This window comes from Colossoma macropomum, unplaced genomic scaffold (genome assembly GCF_904425465.1).
Source record: "Colossoma macropomum unplaced genomic scaffold, Colossoma_macropomum, whole genome shotgun sequence".
NCBI classification, from domain to species: Eukaryota; Metazoa; Chordata; class Actinopteri; order Characiformes; family Serrasalmidae; genus Colossoma; species Colossoma macropomum.
This window is the reverse complement of record NW_023494809.1, coordinates 3647093-3659998: the sequence shown is the minus strand read 5'-3', so window position 1 is coordinate 3659998 and position 12906 is coordinate 3647093. Positions and strand designations below refer to the sequence as shown.

The 12906-nt window shown below is 40.5% G+C and overlaps 1 protein-coding gene across 1 annotated transcript in view; it reads right to left on the bottom strand.

Annotated features, from left to right (window-relative positions):
• The window catches only part of si:dkey-122a22.2, a 54888-nt gene extending 44216 nt beyond the window's left edge, over positions 1-10672 (bottom strand). Inside the window, exons 1-4 of the mRNA XM_036558338.1 lie at positions 10527-10672; positions 7990-8152; positions 7798-7869; positions 5896-5972 (exon numbers count right to left, since the gene is read on the bottom strand). Of these exons, the coding sequence (XP_036414231.1) occupies positions 5896-5972; positions 7798-7869; positions 7990-8152; positions 10527-10589 (375 nt within the window). The 5' untranslated portion in view covers positions 10590-10672. The remainder of the gene's footprint in view (positions 1-5895; positions 5973-7797; positions 7870-7989; positions 8153-10526) is intronic.
• Positions 10673-12906: the final 2234 nt, after the last annotated feature.

The window sequence follows — 12906 nt, the reverse complement described above, 5'->3', positions numbered from 1 at the left end:
AACAGAGCAAAGACTTATTTAACTCTTTAGCCTATAAACTTCATGTTTTTTGTCAATATATATATATTCATTCTGATATTGATGTCTGCAATATGTTCATAACAAGTTGGCACAGAAGCAATTTAAGACTAGGAATGTCGTGAAAGAAGGGGATGCTTGGATATAAATGGAGCATCCAGAAAAGGCTTAATCCTTTTTGAGCAAGGATGGTCGAGGCTCACCACTTTGCCAAAAATGCATCAGCAAAAAAAAACAACAGTTTAAAAATAACATTGATCAGCCAGGGATTAAAATGATTTTAGGCAGTTCACCATTTATAGTACATAATAACCTCAAAAGATTTAGGGAATCTGGAAAAATCTCTGCACATAAAGGACGAGGCTAAAAACTACAACTGAATGCCCGCAACCTTCAACCTCTCAGATGGCAACGCACTAAAAACCGCCATGTTTCTGTGATGGATACCGCAGCATGGGCTCAGCAATACTTCGATAAAATCCTGTAAGTAAACACCATCTGTCTCTACAGCCACATATGGAAGTTAAGACTGTACTACGCACAGCGGAAGTAACATGTCAAAAGCATCTAGAAACACCGCCGACTTCTCTGGGCTCCAGCTCATTTGAAATAGACTTATGCACAGTGGAAACATGTACTGTGGTCTGACGACTCCTCTTTTCAGACTGTTTATAGAAATAATGGACACTGAGTTCTTCGGGCCAAAAAAGAAAAATATTATTACTATATTATTATTATTATTATTATTATTATAAAGGACAAAAGCCAGTTAAATATAACTGGAAAAAAAACAAAAGAAATAATCAATATTTATAGCTAATTTTGTCTTGATTTCTCAAAACCTCAGGGCTAAAAAAGTCCATAAATTAAATTTAAACTAAATTTAAATTAAACTACAACCCCATTTCCAAAAAAGTTGGGATGCTGTGCAGAATGTAAATAAAAGTAGGATGCAATGATATGCAAATCATGTAAACCATATTTAAAGGAAAATACTATAAAGACACCATAACAAATGTTGAAACCGAGAAATGTTATTGTTTTTTTGAAAAATATACAACAATTTTGAATTTGATGCCAACAAGACATTCCAAAAAAGTTCAGACGGGGGCCTGTTTACCACTGTGTTTCATCACCTCTTCTGTTAACAACACACTGTAAGTGTTTGGGAACTGAGGAGACGCTGCTGTAGTTTAGAAAGTGAAATGTTTTCCCATTCTTGTTTGATATTGGATTTCAGCAGCTCAACAGTTCGGGGGCTCATTTGTCATATTTTACATTTCATAACCCTCCAAATTTTTTCAGTGGTGACAGGTCTGGACTGCAGACAGACCAGTTTAGCACCTGGACTCTTTTAATATGGAGCAATGCTGTTGTAATGCAGAACGTGGTTTGGAACTGTCCTGCTGAAATAATCAAGGCCTTCCCTGAAAAAGACGTCGTCTGGATGGTTGTTGGCCTTGTCCCTTATATACAGAGATTTCTCCAGATTCTCTGAATCTTTTAATGATATTATGTACTGTAGATCTTTGCTATTTTACATTGAGAAACATTATTCTTGAAATGTTGAACTATTTGATTGTGCAGTCTTTCATCTTAACTTCTGAAAGACTCAGCCTCTCTGAGATGATATTTTATACCCAATCATGTTACTGACCTGTTGCCAATCAACCACCAGGTGGTTTTTTTTTAGCATTACACTGTTGCCCCCTCCCAACTTTTTTGGAACGTGTTGTTGGCATCTAATTCAAAATGAGCAAATATTTTTCAATAAACAATAAAATCTCTTAGTTTCAACATCTGATTGTCTTTGTACTATTTTCAATGAGATACAGGGTTTAAATGATCTGCATATCACTGCATTTTGTTTTTATTTATATTTTGCACAGTGTCCCAACTTTTTTGGAAATGAGGTTGTACATTTACAGTGATTACAATATAATTCACAGTTTCTGAAAAATAAGCTGTATATTAAATACAACAGCTTAAGGTGATACGATTTCAAACTTATCTTTCGTGCAACTGTCAAAAGTGGTGGGAAATATATTGACTGAGCCATAAGGGACAGCTTCACGTGTGTGTGCCCGCTGAGTTCTGGACAGGCATGCCATGAGCCCTCATTAGGGCGAGCATCAGTGCTCGGACACACAGCGAGGGGCAGCCTGGCAGGCTGTCAGCCGCAATCTGTGGAGCTCTCTGCGCGGCCCCTGATGCGAGCTGGCATGGCAGAGGCTCGGCACAGGGCCGCCGCTGGCCACCGCTGACGCCTTGCCGCAGAAACACATTACCTCCATCTCCATCTCTCTATCTTTTTCAGTTTTATTCCTTCACTCTCAGAGATAAAAGGTTTCTAGATGGTTCTCTGCTCTGACATTAATTGGTACAGAACCTTAACTTTACGTGGGGATCTTTAAACTCGTAACAAGGTCTCACAAACATGCTTACAAAAGTGCTGCTCTGTAGAACCAGCCATAAAAAGGTTCTTTAGGGAACCAAAACTGGTTCTTTCTCTCGGAAACCCTTTTTTACACCATTATTTTTAAACGAAATGTCACAAAAAGCTATATATAAATATATATGTATAAATCTTTAGCCCCCTCCATTCATGCTGAAGTTATATGGAATATTCCAGCTCTTGTGCTTTTGACTGAGGCTCAAAACAGAGCAGCCAATTAGAACAGAACTCATTTACATATATCAGTAATAAAAAAACACTTGTTTAACTCTAGGAGATAAAGAGAAGTTGAAAAATGGTCGCAGAAAATATAATTATGACTGTTTGTGCCGCATGTGAGAAGGGCGTCCAAATGTCTGTGTGATCTGAATTTTGCAGAAAAAGACGCTGAACCACCTCCTCCAGGGTTCTGAACACTACTGGTCGACCTCTGTATCAGCAGAGGCAGCAAAATGGACCTGAAACTGTCCCCACAGCCTCCAACAGAAGAGTCAATAATCCGGACCTGCATTTTCAGACAGATCAGCCGAGACTCTCAGATCTCTGACTGTCTGCTGCTGTAAACAGCTGTTACTGTACTGTCTTGTCCTTAGTTACCACTGAGAGAGCAAGACACGTACAATCGATCTACAGAGTCTGACATCGATCGACCAACAGGAATATTAAGACGCTGTGACATCATTGACTGACAGCCCCCTTATTAGCATAAGGAGAAGGAAATACAGAAATAAATAGAGAAATAAATAAATATAGAAATGAATAGTTATGGAAATGAATTAATAAAATGAATTAATAGAAAAACAGAAGAAATGTTAATAAAGAAACATATAAACAACAAAAAACATATATAAAAATTAGTGAGAAGGGGAAATTACTAAATAGACATATACATAAATGCAGCCATATTAATTTATATAAGATTTTATATATTAATATATTAATTGTTATGTATACATATATTTATTTTTAGATTTATCATCATTATTTTTTGCAATTCTACTTAATATATTATTTTACTAAGCCATTTCTTTTTAATTTTATTTATTTTTCATTTTGTCAAATCTGGTCCTCCATATGTGTTGGATGCCTTGGCTGTTTGTGCACAAAGTCTTAAATTAAAAATAAAGATAGCTGCTGCTGGAGGTGGCTAATATCAAGGCAACGTTCCCTGTATAAGCTCTGCTTAACCTCCTGCAGGGTCCTCTGCAGCTGTGTGACATGCGAGCCGCCTGATCCAGAAACATTAGGACATGTCCTTGTGCATTTTCCCCCCAATAACAGCACTGCACGTCAAACGGTTTCAGGAGTTATAAAAGTTTTTAGAGGACAAAATGGACAAATGGCCAAAATACCACAATGTGACATTTCTATGTATTGTGATTGTGATACGCTTTGCAATATATTAATAGGGAATTCTGCTGACTTTAATGATGTTCATTATACAACAGTTAGTCCCGGCCTCGCAAGCTGATTGGTTGAGAAGCGTTCTAACTGTGCTATCATTTCGCCATAACATTACACTTTTTTCACAAACACTGTATCACTCCACTGAGACGCCGTTGCTCAGCAACGACTTTGACAGCTGTAGGAGACGCTCAAACCATTTGAACGTTTTTACTTCTTACTTTGCCACAAACAGAAAATGGACACTTAAGATCACATTTGACTGACAGCCGATTTGGTCAGACTCTGAAGATGAGACGACACTAAATTCCCAAACTGTCATCACCACTGAGCAGCTTTTCAGTCGGCAGCTGTGACAGAAGAACAGCTAAACAACCTGGAATCAGCCAGAAATGAACCCAACACCATTCGCCTACAAGTTTGGTGAATTCTTGCAGAAAAAAGTTCATAAATATTTTCCTAACCTTACAACAGTCTCACACAACTTACACTGAGTTTCACATAAGATCATTTTTAAGATTGTTAATAATTGTTAAAATAACCAAGGAGGATTTCTACTGTTGTCCATTTCCTCCAACATCACTTCCAGTTCTAGTTTGCTAATTTTTTTTAATATTTAGTTTTTTTGGGGGAGATTTTTTCCCCAATTTTCTCACCAATTTAGTCATTTCCAATTCGACTCACTGGTTAGGACTCCCCCAGTCACACGATACCACCAGCACTAGGAGGGTGAAGGCTAACACAGGCTTCCTTCGAGACCTGTGAAGCGCCACCGCTTCTTTTCGAACTGCCGCTCACGCAACGTCTTTGGACAGCTGAACGCGCTCGGAGGAAAGCGCCAACCGCCAGATCTGTTACGTCAGCTAACAGACACCTGCGCTGACTAGCATCGCGCTGGGTGATGGGGGAAGGGGGGGCATCCTACCCATCCAGGGAGAGCGAGGCCAACTGTGCTCTCTCGGACTCCCGGCTACGGACGGCTGTAGTATCACCAGGGATCGAACTCGCGACCTGATGATGGGTCCAACACTTCGGTGGTTGCATCACTCAGGATAGTTTGATTTTTAGTTTGACCGGTTATTGGAAATATGGTATAATCTGTTAAATGTAACATGACATAGACAGTCTACCTGAAAAACAATCTTAACGATTTTAAAGAGAACTCACATCAGTGGAGCACAAAAACTGGATCGGATCATCTCTGGATTTGACGGTTTTCCATTCCAAACTACTGACAAAGCACAATGAAACTCTTTTGACCTAAAGCTGGTTTTATCATCTGAAAGGTTTGAGTTATGACATTACAACGTGTGGAGTTCGGCTTTATTCCCAAGAGAGGACTTTTGTCAGTTGTTCCTTCAGTATTTGCAAAGAAAACAGGCAAAATCTAATCCGCTTTCTATTCAATATGTCCATTTATTTGAGGGAGTTTGAAAAGCTTCTTCTTCTCGCAAAGCTTGTACAGTTTGGTGAAAATCGCAGAGCATCATTTACAGTAGCTGGGAAATAAATAAATAAAAGTCAGTGATGCTATTATTGCCTGAATACCGTGACTCAAATCTTAGTCACCGATTCACAAAGTGGATCATTATGCTGAGGCTGCTTTGTTTGCTTTATCTTGTAGGTGGCCTTAATCTTTACATCTCACTCCTACTCTCAGCACCAGGGGTCCCATTACACACTGCACACAGCTGAACTAAGCATAATGTTCCAGCTTTTCTGGACCTCGCGATGCCACAAACAATTTACAGCAACAAAGGAGAAAGCTTCGTGTTCAGAATAAGCCGCCCTGGGCCACACGCTGCGTATAGCTCGTTACATAAACACTTCTACGGGACGCCGGTCCGGCTCAGCGTTCGAATGCGTTTCCCATCATCAGCAATGCATGAAAACAACATGTACACAAAAAACCTGATGAGACTCATTGTGTCGAGCACAAGCGCCGTCTTCCCGCACAAAGACAAACTGCTCGCATCAGTAGGCGACCGTTACGAAGTCAACAACCTGATCGAACTTGCCTTTGTTGTTTGTGAGATGCTCTCCTGCACGTGATACCAAACGTCTGAAGACATCCCCGTCGGAGCGTCCAGAATTACTGCAAAGAGGTGGAGAAGAAAAGCAGCTTAGGTCTCTGATAGGCAGAATCAGACGAACACTACCAAGCAAAATCTTGAGAGGTTGAGAAATACAGTGAAAGTGAAAAACACGTGACAACAGAGTGGATGGAACAGAAAAAAAATTCTTTGTTATAAAAAGGATGACTCTGATCGGCTGAGCAACATTTATACACTGATATACCTATATCTATATCAGAGATACAAATTTGCACAATTACTATTTATGATGTTTAAAAAATTGGCAGAAAAAAACATAAAAGGTGTGCTGTACAAAAATGATGGCCAATGTTTTGCCAATACGTTAAACTCAGCAAATAAATGCAAATTGTGCACTTAAATGTTTCGTCCCTGTGGAGGATGTGTTCACTCATTTTAACTTAGGCTACGTTCACATTACAAGCCTCACTGCTCACATCCGATTTTGTGCTCAAATCTGTTTAGGTAAGTGATTCAAATCTGTCATTAATGTGACGAACCGGCGTCCTGAAAAGACCCGCATGAGCTCATCCTACTCAGTAACGTCACGAGAATGAATCACGTCCATCATCAGCACAAACTAACGAGCAGAACAAGCTTCGCTGTGAAGATAATTAGTGAAAAAAAAAGCACATGAATTCCGATCTGAGCGTCACATTAAGGTCGCATGGCCACGAATCGGATACGAATCCGATCTAGGACCACAGATGAAAGTGGCTTAGGTCAGATTTGAAAATATCAGATTTGTGTCCACACAGCCCTGAAAACAGCAGAACTGATTCACATTAGGGCAAAAAATCGGATTTGTGCCACTTTAAACTGGTAATGTGAACGTAGTCCTAGAAAATCATGAACATCCAGGGGTGCACAAACCTTTGTGTACAACTGCACATTTGATTTCATCCGTTGAATTCTGTATGAATGCTCCAAGTTATTAAAGGCTACATTTACATTGCCAGGTTGACTCAGATCTGATGTTTTTAGGGCTTTTCAAATCCGACCTGAGCCACTTTCATATGTGGTCCTAGATCGGCTACGTATCTGGTTCGTGGCCATGTGACCTTAATGTGACGCTCAGATCGGAATTCATGTGCTTTTTTTCCACTGCGCCATCATTCAGCGTTACCATGGCAGCAGCACTGAACAGAAGTTAAAGCCTGTAAACGGTGGAAAAGCAGCTCATCTCACCTTTTTCTCCTTCGTCTCGCTCTAATAATGAAGCTGAGAGCTGATCAGAGTTAATTATCTTCTCAGCGAAGCTCGTTCTGCTCGTTAGTTTGTGCTGATGATGAACGTGATTCATTCACGTGACGTTACTGAGTAGGATGAGCTCATGAGAGTCATTTCAGGACGCCGGTTCGTCACATTAATGACAGATTTGAATCACTTACCTAAACGAGTGTGAACCATCGAGTCAGAGAGATCGGATTTGAGCAATTAGGCTTGTAATGTGAATGTAGCCAAAATGCATCATCCTGCTAAAGCTATACAGTGTGTCTCAGTTAATGGACTGTTGGTAGGTAGAGTGCGTCCTTTGCAGCAGCAATCTGCAGGGGGGGCTTTCCTCTGCATCTAGCGCCAAATGAAACAGATCACCAAGGCTCCACAGCAGCAGCAGCGTCATCCTGCCCCTCGATCAGCTATGAGGTGTTTGAGCAGCGAGGGAGAGTTAAGGATATCTCTCATCTGTGTCTCTCTTCGTTACACAGTGTAACACTCCCCCTCAGCGTGCTGCCCAAATTCATGGCTCCAAACTACCTTCTTTACACTTGGAAACATAAACCTGCAGCAATGAAGCTTTTCCAACAAAACAAGAAAAGGATTTACCAACTGGTCGTCCGTGGCCTTTGCAGATGAGGCTGATCTTCTGGCCTAGACCAACATCTATTAATTGCCCACCTAGAAAAAGAAAAATAGTGTTTTTTTAGTACACTGCAATCTTTTCATCATCAGATCTGCATCACGTTGATATGCAGTCACAGGCCAGTTAGGCGAAAAAGGGTAAAAGTGAACCCTGACCTTTAGGGCTGAGCTCCTGTCTTTCTCTTTGAAGTGAGGCATAATTGAGGAAAGGTGGGACGAAGATAACAAGAAGGAGAATCTTCCCTAATAAAACCACAGTGGACCAGCAGCTCCTCTTTTCCTGCTGTTTGTTCACAGCAGCAGGCGCCTCGCAGGTTGCCTGCAGGTAAAAAAGTTTCAGTAGAGAGTTCAGCTTCTCTGATGCCCTCGTCGACGAACGCCAGCCAAAAAATATTCTACACAGAAAATAAAGTCAAACTCAAGACTGAAAGGTGAAGCTTTCTTTTTTTGCCAATGCTCCAAATGTGATGTACAAAAACAGCCAAACATGAAACACTGAGGTGTTTCTATTAAAAAGAAAATAAGCAAATGAATACAAGCTGATGTTATGCTAAGTCAAGAATAGCAGACTCTGAGATGCTACATGCCTTTTTACACAGCAGTCAGGAGAGCTTTATCTTGTAGGGATGCCTCAGTACGTAAATATTGGGCCGATGCCAACATTGGATATTTTGTGTTGTACATAAAACCTATTTTAATGTACAACCTCATTTCCAAAAAAGTTGGGACGCTGTGCAAATCATTTAAACCCTGTATGTATTTGAAAATAGTACAAAGACAACATATCAAATGTTGAAACTGAGAAATTTTTTGTTATGAAACAAGAAATACAACAAAAGAGACCCTGAACGGTTGAGCAGCTGAAATCCTGTATCAAGTAAGAATAGATAAACATTTCACTTTCAAAACTACAGCAGTGTCTCCTCAGTTCCCAAACACAGTGTTGTTAAAAGAAGAGGTGATGAAACACAGTGGTAAACATGCTCCCGCCCCAACTTTTTTGGAACATGTTGTTGGCATCAAATTCAAAATGGGCAAAAACACCGATCAGGCATAACATTATGACCACCTCCTTGTTTCTACGCTCATTGTCCATTTTATCAGCTCCACTTACTATATAGGTGCACTTTGTAGTTCTACAGTTACAGACTGTAGTCCATCTGTTTCTCTGCATACTTTGTTAGCCAACTTTTACCCTGTTCTTCAGTGGTCAGGACCTCCATGGACCCTCACAGAGCAAGTACTATTTGGGTGGTGGGTCATTCTCAGCACTGCAGTAACACAATTAGACACTCATACCTTGTCAGTCCACCTTGTAGATGTAAAGTCAGGGATGATAGCTCATCTGCTGCTGCACAGTTTGTGTTGGTCATCCTCTAGTCCTTCATCAGTGGTCACAGGACGCTGCCCACAGGAGGCTGTTGGCTGGATATTTTTGGTTGGTGGACTATTCTCAGTCCAGCAGTGACACTGAGGAGTTTAAAAACTCCAGCAGCACTGCTGTGTCTGATCCACTCAGACCAGCACAACACACACTAACACACCACCACCACGTCAGTGTTACTGCAGTGCTGAGACTGACCCACCACCCAAACAGTACCTGCTCTGTGAGGGTCCATGGGGGTCCTGACCACTGAAGAACAGGGTAAAATTGTAATGCCTCTAAAAGCCCCAACACAGAAAGTTACTACATGAAGTGGTCATAAATATCACTGTTGTCGGAAGAAAATCTTGTATCTCCAAAATGACAATGACAAAATGACAAGGAAATGAAAAGGAAAAACCTACTTTATTTTTAATGTAAGTCAATGGAACCAGACTTTTTTCCAAGTAATTTTGGGTCATTTCTGTTGTTCATAATGAAATTTACACACAATATTTAGGACCACAAGTACTTTCAATGTCTTTTTGATGTCAAAAACTGAAAAACATCAAAAATTGAGATACGAGGTTTTCTTCCGACAACAGCGATATGCTGCCTGATGTCTGAGACGTTGCTTTACATGAGTTTTGGGATAAAAGTCTGCAATTTATTTGACTCATTCATGGTGGAGGGATACATGAAGGGTTTTCTAAGCCAAAATAGACCCCAAAGAAAACTGATTTTTTTTTTTTTTTACATTTATGCCTATTTCACCATCATCAACATAACATATAAAAACCAGAAGACACTGTAGGTTCACTGGTGGTTTGGACAGTAAATAAAACGGCTGTATTTGTGTTGTAGACATCACAGCCCCTGGTTCCTATCGCCACCACTGTGAAGAAGCAGTAGCTAGCAAGTTTCTCTACAATGAACCACCTCACATTAATGCCTGTTTACATCTCAGTGACTGAATTATTCAAAAATTTGGAGAAATTGGTGGAATTTTGTATTCGGACGCAGCCAAACTGTGAACCAACTGCACAACCAACATGGGAGGGAATACAAAGTAGGTGTTTCTAATAAAGTGTCCGGTGAGCGTGTAGTATTATGACTTCGTGTTTCTCTTATTTGGTGGTCACTCACTGCAGAGAAAGCTTATATAAACTGTGTGATTTATTCATTAAACTCGCTCAGCTTTAGCCCAGCTAGCTCACATCCCTGTGTCTCTGCAGCCTGAGGGAGCTGGGAGGTGAGCACGCCAGCTAACTCCGCATTAGCCTCGAGTTCAAGTTAAATAAACGACGCAGCGGCGAGGAGAGTTCACAACCTTTTTCCTGTCAGGCTGAGCACTTTCACCGCTGTCCTGTCCGGCTGTCCTCCTTCGCAACATTTTCTCTGCCCGTTGCTAAATTCAGCCCGGACAGTGTTGAATGAGTGAGGCGGTAGAGAGAACGAGCCTCTTCAGAACGGTGGCCGACGAGGCCCGAAACGCGTTTCGTGTAAACTCGGCTTCCAGGTTCGGATGTCCGTGGCTGTGTTCTGATTGGTGCACTTGCGGTCTACACACTTGTGCACTAGTTAGCGCATTCTGCTCAAACTACGACACCGCCAGCGCTCCTTTGTATTTAAAGTATGATAGAAGTTGTCAGTATTTTGAACCTTTGTTCCTGATTTTTGATGGCCTGATTATATAATTGAAAGACCCTGCTAGGTGTGCATGGTTGCAAGTTAGAATTGTCCCCAATCCAAGCGTGAGATGCGGTGATAGTGGCCAGGTAGGGAAATCCCACCCATTTTTTTAAATTTCTGCATAATTCAATCATTGTAAAACAAAGTCATTCAGAGAGGTCTGAGGTGAAATGGTTCATTGGTATTCAAGCTTAGAGTTCTCTACAGTGGTGGTAATAAAAACCAGGGGGCACAATATCTACAAAGCAAACCAACTGCTTTGTTTACTATTCAAAATGACTAGTGCACTTACAGATGCCCTCTGAGTGTATTTAATGGTAAATGTTAAAAAAAAAAGAAAGAAATTATTTGGATTATTTTGTCTTGCTATGCCCAATATGCATCTCTCTGCCATGAATTCATATGTATTTTATTTAAAAATATACATTTTAGGCCAAAACCTTAACTCAAAACAATCATACAACAATGTCCCAGGTGTCACCCAATGTATCTGTGACCATGTAATAACTTCTGTGAGGTAGATTTTAGAGCTTTGGTCACCAACCCTCCTCCTGGCAGCGACAGGCTAGCGCCGCCCCAAGGGCCCCTCCCAGCAATTCAGGAACCTCTGAAGAAGTTCATTAGCTGAAGCAGGTGTGGCACATTGTGGTTGGAACTAGACTCTGCAGGAAAACATCTGTTTGTTTTGAAAGATTTTGATAGTAAATTTTCATTCTTAACGTTCTGACACTTATTTGTAGTTGTGGAATTTGGAAAGCATGTAGTCAGCTGTTGAAATCAACACAGAAGCACAAAGTCAAAAGTCCAGACAAAACAATTTCAAGGCTGATTTACTAAGTATTCGCAAAACTCATCATTTATAGTGTACTTTCTATTGGAAGGTGTCTGTCCCAAACCCAAACCCCTAAATTTACACTTGTGAAAATAATACTTACTAATACTTAACAAAGTGAAGATTTAGACATATCATAATAAAAAAACCTCAAAAATTTAGAAACTTTATTCAAAAATGGTGTCTCATGTTTTCATGTCATTACCAAAACAAAGTTCCAGTCCATGGGCGGAGCCTAATTTTAGTGTGACCCAAAGTGTGAAAATCAGTGTGTAACAGTAAGAATTGTCATATTTTCTTCAATTAAGGAAACCTTTTTGTGTTTTATGTGTGTAACCATTCAAAGCTGTGTTTGCTAGTCAGGTACTGGCTAGCGATTTTGAGTTCTGCTCAAAATGATCTAAATTTGTTGAAACAATCACTACTGAAACGCTTGATTAAGATTTGATAGTATTATTTCTTTTGTGGCAAAATGGATTGTTCAATCATCTGTTTTAATAAAATAAACATAATTAAGGTACAGCGTCACTCAAATCAAAAGGATTTTAGTCTAAAGTCCAAGAAATGTGTTTTCAACTCTGAACCAGTTCAGTAGAATGATCCATACAGCATTCGTCCAACAGTTCACCAGTCATTTATTACATCCCTGTAAAACTCTCAGAAGGAGAATCTGGAATTATCAGCATGTGTATAAATTGGCATGTTCCCATGTAGCCTTTCCTCTTCCAGCTGTTTCTGTGCTCACCAGTCTCCTGAGCAGATTTAGACTGGGTTCCAGTGGGATTCACTCTCTCCGGCATCGGGCCACTGACGGGCTGGAGCTCCACAAACTACTTTTAATACGCTCTTAGAGGAGGACCCGTCTATCACGGGGAAAGTAGGTGAGCGAGGGAGGTGGGTCCACTGAGAGTGGGGTGTATTTCCCAGGCCTTAAAGGGGAAATTCGCTCTTATTTTCTACTAGGTCTGTCACAATTACTGGCTTCCAATCAGTGAACCAATTTAAAACTGCATGTTCTCAGCTTAGTAATTAGCTTGCGATGTGAATAACAAACAGAGTGTCTGCAGGCCAAAACCAGTTAATGACTGGCTTAAAAAATGGGACTCCTAATGGTGGTAAGACGTTCTACTGTGAGAAGACACTCAAAGCTATGGATCTGAAAGGATGTGTAGCTGCCAAGAAGCCT